This window comes from Pithys albifrons, chromosome 16 (genome assembly GCF_047495875.1).
Source record: "Pithys albifrons albifrons isolate INPA30051 chromosome 16, PitAlb_v1, whole genome shotgun sequence".
Taxonomy (NCBI): Eukaryota; Metazoa; Chordata; class Aves; order Passeriformes; family Thamnophilidae; genus Pithys; species Pithys albifrons.
In genome coordinates this window covers 3,351,866-3,378,123 of record NC_092473.1, presented here as the reverse complement: position 1 = coordinate 3,378,123, position 26,258 = coordinate 3,351,866, and the positions used below count along the sequence as shown (strand labels likewise).

General features: G+C 51.7%; 1 protein-coding gene across 6 annotated transcripts in view; it reads right to left on the bottom strand.

Annotated features, from left to right (window-relative positions):
* The window catches only part of RHBDF1 (rhomboid 5 homolog 1), a 36,708-nt gene extending 11,002 nt beyond the window's left edge, over positions 1-25,706 (bottom strand). Inside the window, exons 1-4 of one of the 6 annotated variants that reach the window (XM_071571467.1) lie at positions 25,584-25,706; positions 9,346-9,490; positions 7,279-7,409; positions 1,746-1,959 (exon numbers count right to left, since the gene is read on the bottom strand). In XM_071571467.1, coding sequence (XP_071427568.1) covers positions 1,746-1,959; positions 7,279-7,409; positions 9,346-9,468 — 468 coding nt within the window. In that variant the 5' untranslated portion in view covers positions 9,469-9,490; positions 25,584-25,706. Of the gene's footprint in view, positions 1-1,745; positions 1,960-7,278; positions 7,410-9,345; positions 9,491-23,874; positions 23,963-24,022; positions 24,042-24,274; positions 24,451-25,364; positions 25,439-25,583 lie in introns of those variants that run through there. The other 5 variants (XM_071571469.1, XM_071571464.1, XM_071571465.1 and 2 more) reach the window with 5 other exon arrangements.
* Between the last annotated feature and the right edge of the window lie 552 nt (positions 25,707-26,258).

Sequence of the window (26,258 nt, the reverse complement as noted above, 5' to 3'; positions counted from 1 at the left end):
ACAAGAGGGAGATATGGAATAGCCTATTGCAAGGTAAGGCCTTGTTGTAAGCCTCAAACCTAAGCCCCCAAACCTCTCCCTCTACCCCTTTTTTTTTTCCCTTTTCCTTTCTTTTTTTCTGTTGTTGGCATTAACTACCACACTGTTACTGAATTTCATAGGAGATTTCAAACCTCCTTCAGCCCTTCCTGAGCTCTTGCTTTCATTCTCTCTCATACCAGTGAGCTCTACAGTCAGAGAATGTGCTGTTTAAACAGGAGTTTAAGAAATCCCTGAAAACAGCCAGGTTCCTTCTCCAGCTAGTTTCCTTCCTGACACTGGACAGCTCAGGACTTAAACAGTATCCTGTTATCCTGTTGAAGCTTAACTGTATATTTACATCTGCTTCCATTAATTAGGTTTAACAGCTGGATAAAGCAGGCAAGCTTCCAGGAGCTGCAAGCCCTGCTTTGGGACTCCTCAGGCCAAAGCTCTCACTTACTGCAAACATACAAATCAACGTAAATGAAAATACTGCCTTCAGCTACAAACCTTGCCTCTGTCCTTACATCATCACAGCTGTGGTTTCCATAAGACCTCTGTGTTTTATCCTATGGTTTTTACGAGCTTTTTTAATCCACAGCTGAACACTCAACAGGAAGCCTGATGGGCTTACACCTACTGACACCACATTCTGATTTAATGTAGCCCACACAGAGCCCAACAACATTTCTGAGTCTCCTGTGGCCACAGACTAACTGCAAGACTCTTTGGCTGGTAAGGAAACAGGAAAGAGCACAAGAAGGTGAAACTTAATTGAGAAATGCACAATATTCTCCTCTGCTTTGGTGGTGCAGTGTGGCTTCAGGTCCTGCTTTGGAAGGAATTGCTTCCCCCCTCGCTCAGGCTGCAGTGCTGCTCACTAAAGCACAGTCACCAACCACACCAATTACTGCTGATGAGAGAAGCAAAGGGAAGTCCTGGGTTAGCTCAGAGGGGCTGGTAAGTGGATGTGCTCAACTGGGCCTTGTCCCCTGGAGTCACTCTTGAAGGTATCAAGTAGGAGGCTACCACATGCCCTTTCACAGAATCACAGACTATTCTGAGCTGGAAGGGACCCACAAGGATCATCGAGTCCAACTCTTAAGTCAATGGCCCACACAGGGGATTGAACCCATGACCTTGGCATTATTACAACCAAGTTTTAACCAACTGAGCTAACTTCCAACCTTTGCAGGCACTCAATATCTTTTCTGAGCACTCAAGAGCAGAGCTGTAGCTTCACTGATGCAAGAGACACTTCAAAGTCCTAAACCATAACCAGGTTTCTGTGAGAACAGCAGCTGAGCTATGGCCTGAGCTCTGCTTGGGGTAAGTGTCCCGAGTGATACCAGGCCTGTTACTGTACACTTGGGTCCAGGAAACTGGCCACTCTGTACAACAGAGTCCTTGCAAAAGGCAGCATAAAGCCTGAGCTGAGAGCTCTTGGACACACTGCGCACACGTAATCCCAACAGTCACAGCATGACAAACACAGCCCCGAGCCCATCACTGGCACAGCTGAGGGATCGCAGCCAACAGCACTGGAGAGGCTGCTGGAGGAGGAGGAACTCTGCCCAACTGCACCTGAGATTGAGGAGTGCCTGAGCACAGAGCTCAGACACATGTCGGCAGAGCTCAGCCCACAGACAGGTCACAGTTCCCAGAGCAGTGCAGGCACAGCACAGGGGGCTGGGATGGCCTTGCCTCTGTCCCAGCCTGCTCACCTTCTGCATGCCCAGCTGGCAGGGCCCCACATAGAGCGGAGGAGGAGTCTCTGTGCTCGTCAGGGAGATGTTGTCCTGGCTGGGCAGGTCCATCTCGCGGATGACCTGAGGCTTCAGCTTCCCGTAGCGCAGGCTGCAGTGCCGCAGGCTCTTCCTCTGCCACTTCTGCGTCGCGTCGCTGTCCTTGCTCACCCCAAACCAGTCTGCTGTGCCCCTGAAAGATGCCAGCACACAAGTGCTAAGAAGCATTCTGTTTGCTTGGGCTGTGCACACGAATAGACAAAACCCTGGTGGTCACTTCCAGCCCACCCCAATTCAAAGACAGGCAAAACTCTTCCCCACGAGCCATCTGTAGCTTGTCCTCAGGTGGTTTTAGCAACCTGACAGATGTCGGCCAGAACCATCAACGGCATTTTGTCTTTTAAATCAGAAGACAAACGACAGGAGAGATTCACTGTGGGTAAAGGACAGTTTGTTCTGAGTTCTTCCAAAAATAAAGGAAAGGAGATGGAACAGAAATTCAGAAAACAACTTGGTGAAAGGTGGGGGGCTTTCATTTTAAAAACGATCTGTTGCAAACACTTACCATCTTCAGGCCAGCTCTAGGGCCCCACTGTGGGACTGTACTGTTTCATGGCTCTCGAGTTTCTCCAGAATTCACTCGTCTCTCCCAGCAACCCACACACACACACACAACTCCCAGGATACCCCTAACCTCCCCATGTCATGCTGCAGGATTTCTATCCTCCTCAAAGGCAATATTAATAGCAAATGTTTGCTGTGGTCTTGATCTCTGCTTAGGCAGACACACACAGTTCTAAGCTGCTGGTTGCAGAAGCAGGAGCACAAGTTTGCAGCCATGAGGCAGGTTTGCTGCCAAGTGGCTGCTGTCATAGAAGAGCAGTGGATCAGAAGCAAAATCCCAGGGAAGGCAGAGAGGGATCAGGATAATTCAGGCTAAAAACCTACATCAAATCCTGCAGGACAGCTGGTACCCTAAACCTGGAGAGGTCATCACACCCTGCCAAGCCTTTCCCACCATAGTTAATCCATCCTCAGGAGATGACAAGCTCTCTCAGCCTACAGCTGACTGCCCCAGGTGTTGAAACCTGAAAGTCCTTCCAAGACAAACCCAAACCCCTGGCCTCAGCTCCACTGCTCAAGGGCAGGATTTCCAGCTGCTGAGAAGCAAGACCTCACAGTCACAATATGAGTATTAAAACACACACTGGAGTAAAGGCTGGGAAAAATCCAGAATTAGGCCACACAGGGGAACTGAGACAGTGCACTGAAGACAGGAAACTAGTCCTCTGGTTTTATACCCTACTGAGCAAAAATAACATCAACCTGCCACCATGTAAAAAGGTGAGAGTTTGACATTCAAAGCCTTTACAGCTAAAACCTGCACATGCAAACCAGCACACATTGCCCTCAGCCTTCCCTGTTCTCTCAAAGACACGAACAGACCCTCAGGCAGGCATGAGGTCACGTGGATCATTGTTAGAATTCACCTGGCCTCAATGATCCAAAAGAATCCAAAAGCAACAGGCCAGCCCTCGGAGATGGGGTACATGTCTGGGAGCACCACTCTGCTCCCACAGACCCACAGCTCATCAGAGCAATCTGTGTCTCTGCTCAGAGCAGAAGGGCCCAGGGCCAGCACCTGGTCTGACAGACTCACAAAGCCTCTAGCACAGAGGAACTGCTCTGGCTGTGCAGTTCACTGGCACAACATGTGCCACAAAACAGTTGACAACTCAGAGGGCTTCCCACAGACTGCTATAACCAGGATGTCACCAGCAAGGTGACCTTGGGTGACAAGTTCATACAGGGGCCTCAAAGGGAGAGGGCTGAGGGTCATTTGTACCCATATGAGCCTGCTGAGGAATGGCCCATGGCACCACCAGCAGCCTCAGAGCCCTCTGAAGATGTGCTCCCACCTGTCTGGAAGGACAAGCATCCCTGCAGCTATTTGCTCTGTGAGGACCATTTCTGAAGTGCCAGAGAACACTACGGGGCCAAGGGGAAGAGCTGTCCCACCCTCTGATCATAGCCAAGATCCAGGAGAGCTGCTATAGAGTTTAGGGCATTCAGAGCACCCTGAGAAGATGCTGAATGTCTCTGTTCAGCTGGGGAGCCCCATGATGTCCTACAGACTCCCAGGAGTGCTGTAACAACAATCAGAGGTCAGCTCTCCCTTTTCTGTCATATTTAGCTGACCAGCTCCAAAAAGCTCAAGACCAAACACAAGCAGTCCCAAAGGTGGTCACAGTGCCAGAATGGCACCTGGCCAAGGGCCCCAGTAAGGAAGGTAGAGCAGGAATGGACTCCTGGGCATCAGGTCCAGTCCCTGCCATGCACAGAGTCACGTTTGCTGTCTGATTTAAAAGCTTACTGAGCTCCAGACTTGGGGTGATGGTCAATGGGCTCTTGACTCCTGGAGTGGCTCATCTCCTCAGTGCTAAGTAAACAAAGACTTCCACCTCAAAAAGAAGACTGTCATATTTGTATTAGGAAAAGCCATGATGTCAACAGGATGAGAGTGGGCACACTCTATTCCATTCACCAGCTCTGAGCCCCATCTGCAACAATATGAGAGCATCTGTGCAGTGCTGCTTCCTCTCTTTCCCCTGCTGCCCCAAGGAGGCTTCAGGGCCAACATATGCACAGCCCCACATTGCACTGATAGCCCAGCAAAGGCAGGCTGGGCTGGGGCTGCCCTGGGCACATATTCCAGCTATGGTGAACACCAGGAGGTTGACAGCTTGTTAGGAAAGGCAGGAGGGAGTGAGGCTGGCGGGTGGACAGCTTGTTAGACCATGCTACTTATTGACAGCTGCCTACATGTTTAGTAGGAGTGACAATTGGTTTTTGTTAGAAGCACACATGAACTTTCTCACTCCGCCTGTTTGCAGGCCTCCTGGCCAGACCTGGGCTCAGCAACAGCCAGTCTGTGCAGCTCACAACAGCCCTTGCACACACATGCAGGGGTGAGTTCCACACTCAGTGCCACCAGTACCTGAAAAACGATCGGGGCAGCGACTGCCGCTTTCTCAGGGAGCTCCTGCCCACCCGGGGCCCACGAGCGGGCAGGGTCTGACTCCTCTGAAACCGAACCTGTCTGCTGCAAAGAGAAGAGAGCTGAAGGGAAGGAGCCTGCAGGGCTGTGCAGGGGAGCAGCCACCTGCATCCAGCGCCTCCCTGTCTCCTTCCATAGCCCCATTGGCAGCAGCTGTGCTGCACTGAGAGCATGATCTGAGAGAAACAACCAAACTCAAGGCACACAACAGCACCTTGGAACTCAGGAGGCTGCTGAATCCTTTTGGTGCATCTGCATCTCTTGACATGTCTCCCATTGCTCTTGAAGTTACCAGGGATACTGCAATCCCTCTCAGCCCCCAGACCTCTATGACCTGCCTTCTTCTGCCCAGACACTCAGCTACAGATCCTCCCACTGGCTGGCTTTGGATACTGGAGTGTGAAACCATGGAGGTGTCAGTAGGCTGAGATATGATCTGCTTAGAAACAGGTGCCTGATGCCAGTGGAAAAGACCTGGGTGCATTCTGGTTGACCTGGCAGGATCTTCCCGGGTGTACAGATCTATCTGTGCCACATCTACTGCCCTGTATGAACATCTTGGACACCTTGGGAGACTGGAAATGGTGTTAGATGCCTTCACTCAGGCACATGATCACAATCAGGATTTTAGGCATTTCCTTGGTACTTTCCCATTCCCTGTCCTTGTTTCTGATCCACCCATTTCCTTTATTGCTAGTTTTGTGTCATGTGTGCATCTCCTGCAGTTCTGCCCCTTGGAAAGTCCTCCCCACTGCTGCAGCTCTCTCCTACTCTCATCCCACAGCACTCTGTAGAAGCTGCAGGTCCTCCATGAGGAGAAGACTTGGCACCCCCCATGCTGTGTGAGACAACTGAGCACTGCAGAACAGGATTGAGCCCCCCATGTACAAGAGGATCCCAGGCCTTCCAAAATCATTTGTGCTCCTCTGTGTACTTCATGTATACAAAATACACACACAGACCATTAAGTACAGACAGATGCAGCCACCAACCTGAGCCCCAGCACTTCCACTACAGCCTGGGCAGGAACACAAGTCACAGGGTCTGTTGGAGCAACAGCCACACGTGTCTCCCCACCACCCCAGTGCTAGACAGGACACTGGCATCTCCCTCATTGTGTGAGAGCTTCACCACCACTGTCCAGCACTCCTTCCCTCTCACTGTAGCTCCCTATGCCTTGTTTGTCTTACAGTATAGTAGCACCAGGGACAAATTTGTCACACCAGTGCCAAAGTCATTCACAGTTCCCCAATCCCCTCTCTCACACACAAGCTGCATATTGTGAGGACCTTTGGGCAGGTTACCCTGGCCCTCCCACACAATGCTTCTTGTCAGGGCCTCCACAGCACCCTCCCAGGATATTCCCTCAGCCTTGGCATGCTCTTGCCTAACTGTCCTGGAAAGGAGCAGGACAAGGGCAAGGAGGTAAGGGAAGAGGCAGTCTATGTGTGCAAGGACAGACACAGGCAGGCCCAGAAGCTGCCCACAGCCCTGGAAAGAGTAGACAATGCTTCACAGCTCAGCTCTCTCAACCTCACAAGAAGGAGGATCAGAAAAGAACTGCTGGGGGAGTTCCACCACCAAGGCAGCCAGGGAACATCTGAGGCAAAGGAAAACAGTGCGTGGGAGATCAGTCTCTCCCAGAGGTGCAAAGTTGCTCCTTTGTGAGTGGGCGAAGCCTGGCTGGCTGAAAGAACCCCTGACCTGTGGAACTCCAGAGATGCTCCCGGGATCCAGGCAGGCCTGACACACTGCCAGAGATACAAGTCAGTCATCTAGGCAGAGCAGCTGGGAAAGCCACTCCCTCTGGACAAACTGGGACAAGCTTTTGCCATGGGCAGTGAAGGAGAATTCAGATCTATGGCTGGATTCAGAGACCACTGGGTGGTGGGGACAAATAATGGTCAGAGAAGCCTCTCCCCAACTCTTCAGCACCTCAGAGCCATGTCAAGGACCTGCCAAAGAGCTTGTGCTAGAAGCCAAGCTGCTGAGAGTCCTGGTGTGCTCAGGATGGGCTTCTGCCTCCCCCAGCAATCATGTGCTCTCAGACATGGCACCAAAGCAAGCCCAGCAGACCACACTGTACAGTCACAGCTAAACATCAGGGCCTGAGGCATCCTGGTACTCAGGAATAGCCAGCTCCCCGGGGCATGGGGACAGTCAGAGCCTGCCTGTAAGTGGCAAGAACCATTCATTGTCCTGGTCACCCTCATCTTTCTCACAGGACTTACCTCCTCACATACAAAGGACAGGGTAGGTAGCACCACTTGGCTAATACACTGGGTACCTATTTGCACCCACTTTTCCCCAACCTCACGACAGATAACAAGGGAGTCTACCCAACCCTGAGGTGACAGCGTGCCACCAATGTGCCAGGCAACAGGACAAGAGGTAGAGTGTAAACCCCCAGGATGGCAGAAAGGGCTGAGGCAGGCCCCATGCACAGTGTCTCACCTCTTGATGGTCTGGGTGATGGAGGTCTGTCGCTGTAGCACCGGTCTCCTGGCGTCGTGGGGCAGGGAGGGCACGCGGCTGTTGTCGGCCGGCATGCTCACGCTGCGCAGGAACGCCTGGCGCCTCGGCGGCTGCCAAGGGAAGCACGAGGGGGTCAGTGCTCTCAGGGGTGCTCCACAGGGCCAGCCAGGCTGGGAACAGTCAGCAATCCAACATGTGTTACATGAGCTCCTGTGCCATGCCCTCCTGGCTTTTGTCTAGCCAGAGGGCACCCAGATCCCAAACTCACGGACCACTTCTCAAGGTGAAGAGAAGCACAGTCAGTGACATTTGCTTCTTCCATGACTCTGGGTCTGCATTAAAAACCTGAGAGAGCTGTGGGTGGGTCTGTGCTGTAGCTGCTCCCTGGTGCAGGCTAAGCAAGCTGGGAAAGGCATGCTGGCTTTGTTTATAGCCTAATTGTCTGGGCACACTCAGGTTTGAAAGCCTCTGGCATAACTTGGCTGAATGTCACCTACCAAATATGACACAAGGCACCAGGCTGTTCTCAGCTCATACAACTGCCCTCAGGGCTGCTCTGGACTAAATTTTTAGCAGCTTGGCAGAGACACAATGTCCCATTTCCACAATGCAGACTGAGTAGACTTTCTCTCTGGCAAGCAAAGCTCTGATCTACTGTTTCTCTGGTCAGACGCTGTCTGTCTCAAGACTACTTCAGCCCCTCTAGCCCAGAAAGCTCATGATTTTCACTAATGCTAACCATTTTGTCACTTTTAAGCAAAAACAATGCACAGATACTCGAGTTATAAGCCAGAGCAGTACATGATACACTCTTTTCCTGATAGTCTGGGCTGTGCACATGGGACCTCAGAAAACATCACCTCCACCAGCTTCCAGTCCAGAGTCTCTCCAGAAGGTGCCCAGCTGAATTTAGAGATTTTAGATAAGGGACCATCTATCAAAGCCTTAAATAATTCATTCAGAAGGTTTCAACCTACACTGGTAACACCTTGCATTCCACTTTTAATCCCTGCAGACTGACCCCTGATTTTTTTTCCTTACGAGGGAGGACCAGGGCCAAGGTTTTTCTGCCAGAAGCTGTCACATAACTGAAGCACATTTTAGTCCCTGGATCATGGAATGGCAAAGAGGACAGTTCTGCTATTCCAAGAGCAATTAAGTTCTCTCTTAAGCCAAGTTTGCCCTCAGCCCCCTCCAGGGTACAACCCTCCATTTCTCTGATAGCTAAACTGATCTTCCACATAAGGGACTGAATCCTGGCCCTGCACCCACCCACAGAGCGGGGCAGCAAGAACCCTCCAGCTCTGCCTCTGGGGCACAAGGTCTCTGTTCCTGCAGCAAGGCCACATGAGAAGTCAGCATTCATCTACCCAGGTCTCACTCCCACATCAGCTTCTGATACCTTAGCAGAAAGTCCTGATACTATTCCTATTCCCAGGACAAATAAGGACATTTTACTCTCATGCTCTGCACAGCTTCTACTACCCTATCACCTCATCTCTGCTTCAGCACTCCTCAATGTTATTTATTTCTCATCCCACATGGTTCTCTCATGTTCCTCATGCTGGTAACAGCTTCGTGTTGCCAGTAACTGTTCTTTCTCTGCTGTTACTGATGAAAGCCTGTCATTATTTTGGCTATTCATAAGTCAGATTCACTCCCTGCTCACTTCAACACAAGCTCCAGCACTTCCAGGCTCTCCTATTAGTCAGTCTAGGAGCCCTTCACTCCTCCAGTCCCCTCAAGAAATGCCTCTTTGAATACCTCACTCCCATAGCCCCCGCCAAGACAGTTTTCACAATGCCCACATCCAAACAGTCACATCTACTGATCTGAGCACATCAGCCACCCACCCTCATCCCTCCCACATCCCCTTCAAGGGGAGTTAATTACTGATCATAAATATACTCAAAGGCTCTGCCCTGTCTTATGTGGCCCCATGACTTGCCAGCACAGCCGCCCTCCCCTCAGCCAGGACTGTCAGAGACCCTGGGCACAGGATGCTCCCAGCAGTGCAGACCCTCCCTCCTGCCCCACCCTCTGTACCTGCACAGGCTGGGGGGGCTCCTCTGACACTGGCACAGGCACTGGCACCGGGATGTCCAGTTTCAACCATGGTGGCTTCTTCCGCTGTAAACTGCTCGTGCTGTCGTGCCGCGCCTCCGACATCGTCCCACGCTTGTCCTCAGGCCTAGGAGAGGGGAGAACTCAGAGTCAGGAGGGAATGCAGCCCATCCCTGCCACGGGGCACGCTGGCAGGGCCAAGCAGAGAACCCTCCTCCAGGCTGTGACTGAGGACCAAGCCCCACGTTGGGTGAACTCCTGAAGTGCCCCACTCTGGTCAGCCAGGACCTGCCTCTCGGAGGACACAGCACATTCCTGAGGCCCACAGGACCTCAGGCCAGCTGCAAGGACCACAGTCACAAGTTTGAGAGTTGCCTCCCATTAAGATTTTTGCTGAGACTACTATGAGATCCACATTCCTTAAGAAGCAGTTATGAATTAAATCTTAGTGAGAACTGGACCCAGTCCAACCAGCTAAGTAACTGCAGTACCAAAAGCAACTGACCTCCCTCTAAAACCAGCTTGTGACTCACAGGCACCCTTCCATGCCCACCCAAAGCCAAGCACCACACTGCCCTACCTCCCTACCTACTTACCACCCAGCAATTAGCAAGTAGCTGCTTCTCACTGCTTGTTCTAACCTCTTTTTAATGTAGTCATTCTAGAAACACCACAGAGTGCACAGAGCAGTACCTGTATAGCACGAACATTAGAGATCTGGCACTAATCCTGAACTAAGAGTGGTTTTCATACATAAATAATAATAATACAGCCTTTAAATAAAAACTGCTGTGTTACCAAAATGCCAAAACAAGCAGAGTGACTCGCTGTCATCTTGCCCACTCTGCTGCAGTTTCCCCCTCCTGTTTAGGTCACGTGCAGTGGGACAGGGACCACACGACTCAGGCTGGCAGAGCACCCACTTCACTGAGTATGCTCAGAGAAACAATTGAGAAAATATATCACTGGAGGAGGAAGATCAGCTCAGATACTCAGAGATCTCCACAGGTACTTTCCAACCTAAATCATACTCCAGGCTCATACTTCTTCCTCTCCTAACACACACACAACTGCAAGCCAGCAGTGGGAAGCATGTGTGCTGACTGGGATAACAGACCCCATACCCTCCCAGCATTGTCCTACACCACAGATACTATAGGGGACAAAAAAAAGAGTCAAGAGTCCCACAGTCTTCCCCCAGCACGGCAGACAGACTGGAATAAGCAGCCAGGTAATTCAGCAGCCATCCATGATTTAAAAGGGAGCAGGAGAAAAACTGTATGAATTAAAACTTAATGCTCTAAAAATGTTAACACAGTCCATTTATTTTAAATGCAGAATGAGTTTAACATGCAAGGATTCTCACTTGAGAGAGGCCAAGTCCTAGGCTAGGACCAAAGGTAAAGGGACCTCCATCCTCAGAGACATTCTGCAGTCAACAAACTGAGGCCCTGAGCAGCCACAGTAGCTGAGCCAGACAACCTGCCAAGGTCCCTCCCAGCCTAAATTAGGCACTGGTTCTCTGCTGCCTTGCATGGCATTTCCACCATATTCCCACAGCTCACTGCAGCTGCTCTGCAACGGGAGCTGCACAACCAGCAAAGCTCAACATTGCAAAAGATACACAACAGGTCAGGGGGAGGCAGGGGGAGAATAGGTCAGCAAAAGGGAGAGGGGATGATGTGGATTGGGTTGGGAGAAGAGAATCTCGTCTAAAAGGAGCTGAAGGCCAGCTGCTGGCTCAGTGGCACGAGCTGGGCTGGCTGCCAGGAGTGCTGTGCTCAGCTGAGCCGGAACGACAGACAGGGAGCACTCAGCTCTAGGAGGATGAAGGTTGGGTTTCAGCAAATACCACAGGCCCCCAAAAGTCTGGGAATTCATGACCTAGCCTGCACAGACATGCCCTTCATACATGCACCACGGTCCTGTGTGCACAGACGCTGTGCTGTGCTGAGAGGGACACAATTCCTTCCCTCCCTCCACCCCTGGCCACATGAATGGTTAAATACAACTGCTCTAACTTCCTATGGGAGGGGAATGGTGACAGCATTCGGGGAACTCCTGCCTGCACATCATCAGGCTACAGAACAGGATTTACTGAAAGGTCTTGCATACAAAATGGGCAAACTTGTCTTCATGGTGAGGCCAGAAAGCAAAGCAGATTTCTCATACCTGAAACACTCCATTGGTTCAGTGAAAAGAGCTCCAGCATTTACCCATCAGGATCACAAGGTCTTCCCAAGACTCTAATCAGAGACCAGCCAAGAAAGACAGAGCCACCACTCTGAGATGACCAAACAATCTATCTCACTCAACTCAAGAGTGTCCTTTCTGTGCCTTCAAGGGCAGATTCAGAGCCTCTGAACCAGAAACTCTGCTTTTTGCAGCATCTCTTCACTGCACCGACATCACTCAACTTCCTTCCTGTCCACCTACAGAGCTGCCTCTGTGAGCAGGAGCTCTGGCTGTAAAGAACGAGATTTGCAGCTTTATCAACAGTGAGGCCAAGCTGGGAAGGCAGAGAATGAATCACACCTGTATTGCCCAAAAGCTGCTACAAAAACACAGTGCCCTGTGAAAGACTTTCCAATTAAATCTGTTTGCAGTTTCCCTTCCAAAGTTGCCACAGACACATATCCATGTGTTCATCCCTGGTTTCAGTGCCACCCTTGCAGAGCAGAGTATGGCATCTCCAGCACTGTGCACACATGTCAGAGGAGGCCAGGGCATGCACACACAGGGGGTGAAGCCCGTGGCCTTGTGATTATCCCCAAAGTTGACTCAACTTTGTACTTTAGGCAAGGAGAAGATTTCTAGATGTAATTCACGTCGTGACAGAGCAATGGATTGCTCTGCTTTCTCCCAACTTCAGCAGTTAAGGAGTTCTTTAAATAGCAAAGCACCAAAATGCACATGTAATAATTGTCTAAGTGCATTCAGTATTTAAATACCAGGTGAGTTTCAAGGGTGACAGCAAACAGTACTGAGGAGCAAATCCTTCTAAGAGTTTGACCTTCTTTACTAACATGTTCACTTCCCAATAAAAGAATGCAGTGAAGGCAAAGCTGTTCAGCATTCCCAACTCCCTGTGTGCATTTGGAGTGGCCAAAAATAACCCTCACAAACACCTAAGACAGCATTTGCAGTGGCCTGATCCACTGTGAATACTCAGCCAGGGCACAGTCAGGCAAGTGCCTCTGACCCTGAGCACAAAAAGGACTGTGGGATGGTCACAGGTTCCCAGGGGGTTAACAGGGAGACTGAACGTGGATCCAGCTGCATATCCAGATGTATGGACCAGTTGTATATGGATGCATAGCTGAGTACACAGATGTACATCTGTGAACAGTCTTTGCAGGGCAGGTAACACCCTCTCTTACACCTGGTCCTCACTCCAAGTGCTGCAGTCGCTAATTTCTATCTCAGCACAGCACTAAAAACACTTGCAGAGTTTCACAATGACCTCCTGGTTATTTTTAGGGTTTGCTGTTTCAGGATGCAGTGTCCATGTGTTTCACTGGGCCAATGGGCTGTGTTTCCAAGGTGACTGCACTGACATTTATTTTGTTTGAACGGTCCCGTATCATCAATCCCAACTTCTCAGTACTGTCAAGAGGCCACCAACAGCAGCAGGACAGGAACATAGAGCACAGCCATGCAAGGTCAGGCCAACTGTCCATCTAAAGCCAGTACCTCCTTTCCAACAGAGGATGGCTGGCAGGGGGTAGAGAGCACAGGATCACTCGACAGTCCCATCTCCACGACAGGGCCATGGCATGTGCTATGAATAACCCACAGGCTTCTTGTACCAGGGATGCATCTAACAGTTCTGTGTACAACTCAATATCCACCCAATGGTTATTCCTCCAGAATTTATCCAACTCATTCTTCAATCCAAGCAAACTTTTAATTCCAGTGAATTTTTAGTATTCAGAACTGCACATGACAAAGCTCCACAGCTGAAACATGTGCTGCATGACAAGCCCTCTTCAGTTCCCCTGCAAACCTGCCATTTCCTGGGTTCCCTTGTTGCCCTGTAGTTCTTGGGTTACAACAGTGACCAGCTTTTTCCCTATCTTCTTTCTCCAAGCAAATCCTGACTCTACAGATCTTTTCCATGCTGTTCCTACCAGCCCCTCTTCCCACAAACACAGTGGGATCCACATCGAGCAGCTCAGACCTTGGACAGGAGATGTTTCAGACCTCTCATCTGTGCTTGTTCAGTCAGTTCAGAAGCTGTTCCTCACAAAACTGAGGAATCTGGAAACACAATCTCTCCTCCAGAGCACACAGGTTGAATGCAGGGCATTTGCAAATCCAGCTTCTTCTAAGGCATCAGCTGCATGTGGTAGCAGCACAAAAATTATTAATAATGTCCATTTCAATTAAAATAAACAAACAAAAGAAAAAATGTGTAGATTGCAGATACTCTGGGAAAGTCATCTTCAAAAGTTCTGTGCCAAAGCAAGGTCACAGCACCTGAACGAAAGGCAAATCCACCATGCTGTGGGTCAGGCTGAGAAAGGGGGAGAGCACATTAAATTCCAAAGTTGGCACATGATCAAGAAAAGCTGCTTAGTGAAATCCACTGACCCAAACAGTGAAGGAAAAGCCTTGTCCAGAAGCCTGAGCATGCTCTTAAAACTGACAGGCATCCTAAATACACTCAGAGATGTAAAGTCATTTCAAAGACAGTCCACCCTTCCATTTAAACAGACACCTGAAGTTATTCCCATGTTGACTTCTTTTCTTCCAAATTTCCATTTTACCAGCATTTAAAATAAAGCTGAGGTTTTTTTTTTTCCCTGAGAAACATTCCAAACAAAAACAAACCAAAACAAACCCCCAACTTCATTCAAGCCAAACAAACAGCACCTGCTTTTTCCAAGACCACTGCTCCTCTCCAGCACAGCGTGTGCATGTTCCTACAGACAGCCCCAGGAGGGAAGAGACACCAGGGCTGTTCCACTGCAATCCCATCACCACGTTCCATGGTCACACTCCAGCTGCTTTCCTTCATTTTTCAAACCCCCATCACTGCAACAACTGTACTTGCAGTGCCTGCTGCAGGAGTGCCAGGCAAGCCCAGTGTACCTGACACCAGCAGGAAGCTGGAGACAGCAGAGGAATCAGGCTCCTCAACATGCTCTCCACACAGAGAGAGCCAGGAGACAGCAGGCAGGAGCCTCTCTCCAGCAGGATTGCTGCTGGCACAGCAGGGAAAAGGCAGGAAGCCCAAGGAGAAGAGGAGCAGTGGGGTTACACTCTCATGGCTGCCAATAAACCCATCTAGCATGGATCAGACCCAGAGTTACAAACAACTTCTTGAACACCAGAGGAGAGCCAGCCCTGTACCACAAGGCAGATGGAGGGGCTGAGGGCAGGCAGGGACAGGGAAGGTGGCACAGGCCTGTGACCCTGCCCTCTTGGGTAAAGCCCCCGAGGGCACAGCACCACTCAGGCCCGGGCTGAGACCACCACCACAGCCCACCCTGAGAAACTGCTTTGGAAATGAAACCATCAGCACTGCCTGGGCCCTCTCCTGCTTTCACTGCAGAGCTCGGAGGAGATGCCATGAGGCTCTGCAGACCTGCAGGTCACCCTACCCAAGCAAAGGCTGGCTCTGAGCAATCCAGGCACCTCTGGGCACAAGCCTGGCAGAGCGATGCAGACACAGTGCCCTTTGAGCCCTGCCCAGCAGGGAGCTGGCAGTGCTGCCATTCCCACACACTGCCCACTGTCCCTCTCACTGCTCTCTGCCAGGCACAGGCTCTGCCCCAGTGCTGGTATGGGCTGGTGCTGCTTCCAACAGCCTGCACCAAATCACACAGGCAACAGCTCCCCAGGGCCCTGGTTCTGCTCACACACAAACCAACCCATCAGCAAGGTGCTGCCCAGAGAGCAGTCTTGCCTTACTCCACTGAGCCACTTCAAGGGGTTTTACCAGCACAAAACTAACCCTAGTAAATTATTTCCTGTTGATCTGGCAGCCTGAAGAGGCTCAGACAATTTGAGATAAGCCCTGTGTGCAACGTGGAGCAGGAAGGGGAGGACCAGCCCATCCAGTGACAGCTCAGCATGACAGCAGCTCAGCTGAAACATCAAACACAGCCCAAGCCACTGTCCCCTGCCTGTGTGAAACTGTCCTCCTCCATCCCCAGCCTGGCATCTCAGTGCTCGGGGCACTGCAGGTGTCCCTGCCAACATGCCTGGAGCACAATGAGCCCCGCACCCTGCTCTGGAGAGGGACCAGGCAGGAGCACTGGGGAACAGCCAAGCTCTTCCTAGAAGAAATAGCTTTCCTGCAGGCCACTGTGGCACACTGGCACACTGCCTGTCCCTACCCAAAGTGCCTCTTAAACTCTGTGTCAAAGTAGAAGGAAGAAACAGATCTGGGATAGTGAAAGCCTTTCCATGGGCTCTGATGGAACAGAAAGTGAATTAAAAGGCACACAATCTTCTTCCTGAGAGTTTTCTTTTCAACCAGTGCTCTTGAAAGAACAGGAGCTACACACAGGTGGCCATGAAAGCAGCATGCAGGCAGACCATGGGACAGCAGCACCCGAGCACTGTGCCAGCAGGAACACACCAAGGCAGGGGGAGGGCTGTGGGGAAGGTCTTTGAGTTCTGTGGCTACCCAAGCAATCAAGGCAGAACTGAGGGAAAACCAGTAAAAACTGACTGGTTTGGAAGAGGCCAGGCAGACCCCTGACCAGGAAATGGGAAGCTACATTAGAAAAATTCCAAGGGTTGGTATTTCATGCAAAGCCTTGTAGAGTGATGGTATGCAAGAGGCCACACTGAGAGTGCAAAGCTCCAGCTGGGACCCACTGAACTTGGGCAAAGTTCAACTACACACAGAGCCAGAGGGTTTTAAATACAGGTAATAAAAACATGTGCCAGTGAAGTCTGAATGTATGGCTGTGTATGTGAGCCAATCCCATGACCAGGAAAGCCGACTTGATATCCCTTTGAGCAACTGATGTTCTTCATTTTCAGAAAAAGATGCAGGTCATGATGGAAATCAACTCTAAGTGAGCTCCTGTTGGAATGCCAGCATGGAAAGATTTCAAAGCAGCTTCACCTGGGATCTGAAGGGTATCCAGGTGTGCTGCCCTCATACAGAAGAGGGAAGAAAACCAGGGAGCTCAAAGAACTCTTCTGATTCCTTTCAAATGTTAAAAGATGACCTCCAACTGCAACCTACACACACTCACACAAGAAACAGACTCTGACCTTTGAAGTCCTTTTGTTGCAGCAGACATAGTAAAAAGAACACAGAAACCAACATTAAAAATTCAAGCTATAAGGATGTCACAGCCACTTGAGATGTGAGCCAACAGAAGCAGCAGTGCCCCAGCCCCCTGTGCTGCCCCTCTCCTCGTGCTGGCACCAGCATCCCCACAGCTGTTGGGTGATCCACACTGGGAACCAACCCACATGAGCTCAGCAAACAGCTTATTCCAGCCCAGGCTCCTTCCCACATGGTTCCACAAACACTTGTGCCAGCAGAAGGAAAGGGGAAGAAGCAGGAACAAACAGCAGCTGGAGCCAGACGACTGGACTGCTTCTCAAGGCAGTATAGTTTGGAGTGATCATGAAAACACAGCCAAAAACTCACATTTGCAGCACTGTGGGAAGCCAACAATTATCACAGGGAGGTGGTGGGCTCGGTGTCTTTGATGCTTAAAGAAGTGCCCTCGGTGCAGGGGTTGAGTGCAGCAGAATAAAAACACTACTGTACCACCAGAGGCAGAGTGAATTTTTTGGAGGGGATCATTAGAAGGGAAAACATCCAAACCATTCATGGATTTCTCCAGAGCTGACAGCCAACCCTCACACACAGGCAGCTTCCACAGAGGGGTTCCCAAGGCAGGAATTTCCCCTGCCCATCTACAGCCTGGAGCACCCACAAGGAACAAGGTGGAAGGGAGCCAAGCAGAGCAGACTGGGCAGAGAGGCCTTTTCCATCCCCTAAACATGTGTGGCCCTGATGACAGGGGCAGGTGCACAGCACCAGCCAAGCACAGCTGAGCACCAGAGCCCACACAGGGCCCAGGTGGTGAGCGATCATCAGCTCCACTTTCTACAGCAAACCTAGCCCAGAGCCATCCACAACCTGCCTGGATAACAACCAGCAGTCCACTAAACTGCCTGGATACCAGCCAGGGAAACAGCCTGCACGTAAAACAGAACCAACATGAGAGAGGGAGTGGGAAACCTTCTGGAGGACTTTGGTGTCTTCACCCTGTTCGTGTTACTCCATGCACACACCCTGCAGCTTTGCCCAGAGAGCACCAGCCTGCCAGCACATCCAACAACTCAAACTCTGCTCACAGCACATCACTTACAGGCCACATGTGGGCACAGCACGAGGATGACACCTGCCAATGGCTCCAGTGAGGGCACACCAAGCACTGGGGGTGAAAAACCAGCAGAGGCAGCACTGCCTGGTCCTCCAAAAGGTGGTTTCCACCAGCTACCAGACAGCTGATGTATCTCAGCATGCCCACGCAGGAAGCCCAGATACTCCCACTGCTCCACAGAGCACATGGGCAGAACAGGTAACAATCACAGTCACATTAACAACTCAAATATTAACAATTCCAGTCATAAGCAACTGACTGCCTGCACTGGAACTGCATTCAGAAGGATTAGCTCGTTCCTGAAGCCTATTCAAAGGTAACCTGCCTGCTGGGTTAGTGGAGCCCTTTGCTCTGGGGTCTCCAGCAGCCTCCAAGCACAGCGGTCTCAGTGCTCTGCCTGGGTCTACACATTCTTCAGCTCCTTGTTAACTATTCTAGTGCACATTTAACTCATTTAAACAATTCAATGGGGCTTCAGAAGACCCTGTTCCAGATTTATTTCCATTACTAGTAAAATAGATGCCCTGTAAAGTACTGGCTGACCCCAAGTTCCATGGACACAGTAACTGCCCCAATTAGACAGCAAGGTGAGAGTCACAAAAATGCTTCTGTCAGTGCAGCCATGACCCCACATCAGAAAACAAAAGACAAACCCAACAAAGGCATATTTTTTCACTGAAATTCTGCATTTTGACGTTTTTTTCTACCAGCACTCATATTTGTATCATAAGTACTGTCAGGGTTCAGGACACCTAGGAAAGCCAGGAAAGCAGCCCTGGGGTGAAGCTCAGGACAGCACTAAACACTGGTTCTGGTTGCTCATGCACTCATCTAAAGAACAATTTTCTTGGTAAAGTCAAGCCTCTTCGTGATTACAACATTGTTCATTTAGAAAATATGATATCAATAAACAATTGATGGAAAAGCAGCTGCCAAAACCAGCAATCTCCCCTAAAAAGATCACAATAGGCCAAACCAAAAATTAATGTTAGTCCAAAAGCCATCCATTCTCTACAGCAAAAACTCTGGGTACTAAAAACAGCTAAAAAATCACTGTTGTGCTAAATAAAAGCACTTCAATGGCAAACAAGATCAAAACTACCACAAATGACAACATTTCCTATGGAAAGTTACATAAAACCACGTTGAATAGAAACCTAAAAAAATCTTAGAGGAAATAACAATAACAAACACTGGAGCCACCAGAAGACAGACTTCACGTTCAGGAAGGATGGAAGCTGCAGAGCTGTGCAGAACAGCTTTCCTTGCATGTTCCTGTTAAACTCAGAGCATCCTCACTCCCCACCACACACCTGCTTTCTCCACCACCATCACACAGTTCTGTTCACCTGGGCACAAGTCAGAGAAGGAGCAGTGCCCACAGCAGTGAGGTCCAAAGGAGACCCTCCAAAGGAACAATTAAATAGCCAAGGACTCAGAGCAGAGCTTGTTTGGCTGGAGATGCTCTTCCTCAGCATTAGCTGCTACAGCCAGGGCCACAGGAGAGCTTGTCTCCCTCTCTGATGCTCTAATTTCAGCTCTGGCTAATACCCAACAGGCAGGCACACACCATCCCCTGCTGTGAAAAACTGGAAAGCAGTTGCAGAAAGAGCTTGTCTTGCTCTGCAAATGTGTGAATACCTGTGTATATCCACGTGTGCCCAGTGCACCAACTCATTTATAACACAAATAGAAATAATTCTAAAATAATCAAAAAATAATCATAATTCTAACTTGGTTTTAGCAAAAAAAAAAAATTAAAAATCTAAGTGAACTGTTCTTCTTCAGTGTGAGTGCATGGCACATTCTCTCACTGTTCTCCCTGAAATTACAGTCCCAGAGCAGGCAGAGAAAATGAAGGAACACACACTTTTTGGCACAACTGACAGACTCCTGTCTTCTACAGTTCACTTCAAGGCTTTGAATTTAAGGAACAGGGAAACCTACCTCACATGTGCTGCTTCCTACAGGGCAGTAACTCCCAAAATACAGAAGCTCTATTTGTCAATCCAGCTGTCTGAGCCCTCAAGATTTTAAAGTTCAAGCTGACTTTCACTGAACCAAAGCCAAGTAAGTGCCAGACCTGAAGAACATTCAGAGCAGCGTCCTGTGCAGCTTCAGGATGATCTCATACAGATTGTTTCTTTTTAAAGGAAAGCAAACCTTCAAAGCAGGGATTGCTGCTGACCAGCAGAGCAAGGGACTGGCTCTCAGCGAAGTGGAAACAGGAAGGGGAGGAGGAGGCAAAGGTAGGCTTTCCAGAAAAGGCAAGATCAGGCATGTCTTGCTATCTCTTCTCCCCCTGGGAAGGCTGCACTGTGCCAGGGAAGTATTGTGCAATGATACCTCTTAGTTCACTGAGAAGAAATTACATTTCCTTTAATAAACACTGTGCTTTAGAGCTGCTCTGATTACTAAGGCAAGGTCTGTTTGTTGCTGAAGGCCCCAGAATTTGAGAACATATCCGCTGCTCACGTCTGTACTGCCATAGTTCTATGATAGGCAAAAAATAGCTTTAATTATATTTGAAATAAATTGTTTATCTAAGTAGTTGAAGAGTGCACCCAAAGGAAATTACAGCAAGAACAAGCCTTATGTCAATCTGACATTTGCTGTCTCTGCAGCAAACAGAGCCCACAGGCAATGGAACATGCACTCTATAGCTTTAGGAGATCTGACAGCTAAGGTTAATGTGAAGAATAAGCTCTCTGCCTTCACCAAGTGAGAAACAGCCACTGTTTGTTATTCAAAAGGATTTGACCAAAGTTTGGATTATTTGTTCAAAAACTCAGCTACTAATTTGTTCGTTGTGGCATCGTCCCAGTACACATGAAAAAAAAATCCCACTTCCTCATTCCTGCAGCAGCATGGGCTGAAACAAGGATGAGAGCTGTGATCTGAAGTGGGGTTCAACTGCTCCTGGACAGCAGCTGGATGAGCAAGAGCAACACCAGGAGCAAACAGTCGGAAATCCCTGAAGTTCAGCTAACAAGGATACGACAACAGGCAAGCTCAGCACAGACGCAATTTCCACTTCTCCCTGTGGAAACCTCACTTCCCACTGGCACACACAAGCCTGCCTGTGAAACAGAGACGTTGGCAGGCAAGCCCTGCCCACCTCACAGGGCACTGGAGTGAGGGTCTGCACCAGTCTGTGCAAGCAGGCCTGGATGGCACGAGCAAACATCACACCCCAAATCAGTCTGGGGTTCTTCCAGGGCATGGAAACAGAGCTGCCAGCATGCCCATGGGAACTGCTGCCTAACTGATCCATTTCCTTCCAGGGTTAAATCTTGTCTGCTGCCCAATGAATCTCCTGGGACTAATTGCTTCCCCTTCTAAATGTTTTTCTCTCAGAGGGGGTTACTAGATACTAGCAGAGTAAGCAACTGGTGTCCATTCAGTTCAACTAGTTTTTCTGCTAGTTCTGAACAAGGCAAAAAATAAACTGAAAAAAAAAAGAGAACAACCAACCACAAAGCTAAAAAAATCCCACCACTAGTGAGACAACCACCTGTGTGACCCTGGTCACGAGGGTTTCCCTGTCCTGAAGAAAGAAACCACCTTCACTCTACTTTTCAGCAGCACTGGGATGTTTTACCCACTACCCACACACAAGTCCCACTAAATTCAGACTGCAGCACCCACAGCACACACTGAGACACTATCACACAGCAGAGAGGATACAACACAGCTCTCTGAGCAGGCAGGCAACACATGCATTCTGTGGGTTATTTAAAACTACTGCAGGTACATACCCAGCAGCAGGGAGGCAGCCTCACAGAAACAGAGTGAGATCTGCTCATTGCATGTCCCTTTCATTCACACTAGATGATGACAAATGTTAGACTTGGAGCCCCAGCACCTCTTCAGCTGAAAAGAAAGGAAACTAACTCATGCCTGAGCTCAGGGAAAATGTTAAGGAAGGAACCCATCCTTGAGTGTGAAGTATTTCTACTGAAATGGGTCATGTACCAGTGACAGGCTGGTGGCTGCAGGAGGAACAGCAATTAACAGAAGTGTCACGCCAGGTCACAATTAAAGCTGGAACCTCTGAGAAAGGCACATGGTCCACAGCATGCCAAAGCCTCCAGAGATAGCTAAGGAAGAAAGGCAGCAACCACAAGGGAAGAATCTTATCAAAGTCTGTTCTGCCGGATAAAAGCTCTAGAGTTACAGAGAGAGACACGTCAGGCTCCTCAGCTCACAGCCAGTCCCACTTGGCAGGCACATCCCCAGCAGCACATGGGGTGCTCTGCCAAACCTTTTGCTGGATACACTGAATGGAAGAGGAAAACAACCCAATACTCCTGATCATGTTGCTCATCTCAGCCCTTCAGCACTAACCAGGCTGTGTTTGAGACCTGACACACTGAACGGAATCAAACCTTTACTAATTATATCTGAGCATGAGGGCTCTGTGCCCAGAATAAACTGGCCTATCATGCCACACTCAGCAGACCCTGGCTCTCCCAGGGGAACATGCTGGGACTTGCTGGCTACTCTCCGGGACTGGATTCCAGAGGAACAGGACTGATGACCCCAAAAGGAATTCCTATTCCTGCCTGGCGACCTCGCTCAGTGCAGTCTCGTTGCAGTCCCTGCCACAAAAGTGAACCCTCTGCCAAGTCCAGTGCCGAGGGACGTAACTCTTGGCTGAGGTGACACATCAGGGCCACGTGGTCCCAGCACCAAGCCATGAGAAGGACAAGCTTGCTGGAGAAGAGGTGCCTGCTCTGCTCTGCAGGCGAGCAGAGCTCTCCACATCCAAAGCTCATCCCCCTGACTGAAGCCTACCCAGCATAGCACAAGATTCGTTCCCGACACCAAGGCCAGCCCATGGCTTTCCCCAGAACCTGAAAAGCCAGTTTGTAGGCAGATCTCTTGCAAGTGGATTGCTTAAAAAAAAAAAAAAAGGCCTGTCATGGGAAGTCCCAGAGCAGAACTAGTTTTGTGGGAGTTGCTTTTACGCTGCACAGCATTAACCTCCTTCCATGGGAACACAGAAGCAGGGACACCATGGACACATCACTGGGGGCTCAGGACTGATTAGCAGAGAGCAGATCAGAGCTGAGGGCCTATTTCAAATGCACAGCACCTCCTGAAAGGCTGGCAGTGTCCCACCTTGGGAATGGCACAGGGTCCCCATGAGGCCACACATGGACAGTGCAGACCTGGGCTGCCCAGTGGTAGCCACAAGGATTTAAGCACGGAAGAGGGATGCAGTGGGAAGGAGGGCTGACAGCTGTTATTAAAGCAACGGAGGGTTAAAAAAAAAGGCAGACAAGCCCTTTCATAAAGTCCTTTTAACCATCAAAACTTCAAGGAAGTATCTGAACGTTCATCTCTTTCTTCCAACTGTATCAATCGATCTAACACGAGTCATCATCTCCTCCTCCAAAGCCTGCACCACTGAGGCAGAAGGGCTGGAGAGCAACACCTATCCACACACCAGAGTGGAAATCCAATTCTCCTTCCAAGGGTCTATTCCCCAGCTTGTCCCACGCGGGCCCTTTTTACCCCCGTGGTTACAGCACAAAGGCAGCAATTTGTCCCTGCTGCTCTGTGAGCGTTACTGCAGAGAACACCCCGTGCTCCTTCCCCGTCCCATGCTTCATTCAGAAGCACCTTCGCTTTCGCTGCCTCGTCCCTTCCCGTTACGTGCGGCTATTTTTTCCCTTTACTGCAGAATGCAGTTTTCTTCCCAGAGGAAATTAGCAGGCATGGGGACAAAAACAGGAAGAAAGGAAACAGCTTCCTGCTCGCTCCCAGACCCGGCCCGGAGACATCCCTGACCAACACCAAGCACCCCTACACGAAGCCAACCTGCAGGACAAACAGCAGCCACAGAACCGAGTCATGCACAAGGACAGGCACCGGACACAACTCGTCTGTGCTGCCACACACCTCTCCCGAGTCACACTGCAGGAAAGCACACGGCAAACCACGTACCGGGGCACTCTGGCACTGCAGGCATAACTATGTGTGTGTGGCAGGATAGGGAGAAGGAGTGACCGCTCACTGAGGAGCCCGAAAGGACTTGGCACTGAGGGTGCAATCCTGCAAAAGCTTTGCTCTTGCTCGCGTCAGGCTGCTGTGATCCCCTGAACTCAGTTCAGCGACTCAATCCAGCAGCAAAACTAACCTTTACACGCAAAAAGCCGTATGATTTCCAGCAGATCATCTCCCAGAGCGCCTGCCAAACCACGGGTGCCAGCATCAGGGGAGGGATGGGTGGGAACGCGTGCAGATGGGGAGGACTCGATCAGCTGAAACAAGCCACGACCGCGCACCTTCACCTACAGCCGAAAGCACCGGGATCCCCGAGCTCCCAACATCCACACACAAGGGTCGGGGCGGCACCTGCCCCCCGGGCGGTCCCACCCCGCGGGCCGGCCGGGGCCGCTGCCTGCCGGGCCGGGGCGGTGCGGGGCGGTGCGGTGCCGGCACCTCCGCCGGGCAGGGACAGGGACCGGGACAGGGATCAGCCCCGGCCGCCCCTCCCGGCTGCCCCCCGCGCCGCCCCCGGCCCCGCACTCACTCACCCTGCGGCGGGCGAAGCGCAGCGGCCGCTCGGGTCGAGCCGCCCCCCCCGGCGCGGCTTAAGGGACCGGCGCCGCCGAGCTCGGCCCGCGGAGGGCGCGGAGACTCCTCCCCCGTGCCAGGGGCCGGCCGGGCGGGCACGCCATTCACAGACTCGGCATGCAAATGGGAGCCGGGACCCGAGCGGGGCTCGGCGGGGAGAGTCCCGGCGGGGAGCTGCCAGCGCCCGGGGCCGCGGGACGCCGCATCCCGCCGCGCCGCCCTGACTCACGGGGCAGGAATGCGCCGCGCCGGGCGGAAGCCACCGGCCCGCCCGCGGCCCCGAGCCCCCGCAGCCCCGAGCCCTGCCTGCCCCGAGCCCCCGCAACCCCGAGCCCTGCCTGCCCCGAGCCCCCGCAGTCCCGAGCCCCCGCAGTCCCGAGCCCCCGCAGTCCCGAGCCCCCGCAGCCCCCAGCCCCGCAGCCCTGCCTGCCCTGAGCCCACGCAGCCTCCGCAGCCCCCGAGCCCACGCAGCCCGGAGCCCTGCCTGCCCCGAGCCCCCGCAGCCCCCGGCCCCGCAGCCCTGCCTGCCCCGAGCCCCCGCAGCCCCGAGCCCACGCAGCCCCGAGTCCACGCAGCCCCCGCAGCCCCGAGCCCCGCAGCCCCGAGCTCTGCCTGCCCCGGCCCCGGCGGTGGGCAGCGCCCCGCGGCCCCTCCGTGGGCTGCCCCCGCCTGGTGTTCCCGACGCTGTTTGCCAGCGCTGCTTCCCCGAGCGCCGTGCCCGGCGGGACCTGCGGCGATTCGTGTACCGGGACTGCCCCTTGGCTGGGCACCGCTGAGCTGCCAAGCCCTGGCCCAGCTGCCCCCCACGGGAGCCTTTCCCACTGAGCCTCGCACGCTCCGGGCTGCGATGGTCCCGGTGCCCTCAAGTCTTTCTTGCGCTTTCAGTGTACCCTTTCTTTGCCCCGTTCCCCCACATTTAGTCCTGTGTTTTGTGTTTCCCATCAAGTCTTCACACCTCCTCCTCCTCCAGCCATGTGGTTAGCGTATCATCCCTTCCCTAAGCTTCCACCCGGCCTAAACATTTTCCCCTTCTGGAGGGCATCCTCCCACCTCGATTGCTCAGCCGTCCTCGCCTTCGTCCTGGGATTGCTGCCGAAGATTTCTCCATCCATCCTCTCCAGAGCATCGCTCAGCATGTGTTGCTCAGGCCGAGGTTTGCTGGAGCTCCAGCGAGGCCTGCAGCGTGCACATCCTTCTTGAGCAGGTCCCCAGCCCACAGCTCCAGATGCTTTCAATATTAGCAATAACTGGGGGGATGCTGTTCCTTACCATCTTACTGCGCCTTCCCCGCCGACCTGCGCGATCCAGAGGAGTGGGAGAGCTGCTGTTTCAGGGGCCGGCGCTCCCTGCGAAGGAAGGGTGAGCTCATCAGTACCGCACCCACCGCTCCGCGTGCCCACGCACGGCCAACAGCAGCCCCACGTCTGAGGCAGCCCCCCAGAGAGCCCTGCTAACTACAGCGTGTCTCGTGAGCTAATGAGCAAACACAGAGCAGCCCCAGCTAGTCCTGGCTGAGGTGGAGACCAAATTGCACGCAGAACCCTGACCGTCCACAAAGCTTAACAGGCACAGATTATTTTCAGATGTTTCTACCACATAAACAGAGGAAAGAAGCATCCAGTAATGCAACAGAGCAGAGATGAACTCATAGGGCCCTTCAGCATCTCCCAGGAGGAACTCTGTGAAGCTGGAGTGGGAATCTGACCCACCCCTGCTCGTTCTTTGCCTCCTGCCAATAGTATGTGCATTTTGCAAGAAAACATGACTTCTCGCTCCTGTCTGCAACACTCTTGCAGAGAGCACTGCTAGTCCCATTCCTCAAACTCCCATTCCCCCAGGGCTTCCCTGCCCAGCCCCTGGGGTCTGTGGGGTGGGATGTGGGGTGGGATTCTTTTACCCAACCTGCAGGCATCTGCACTGAGTGAGAAAAAACTCTACTCTCGT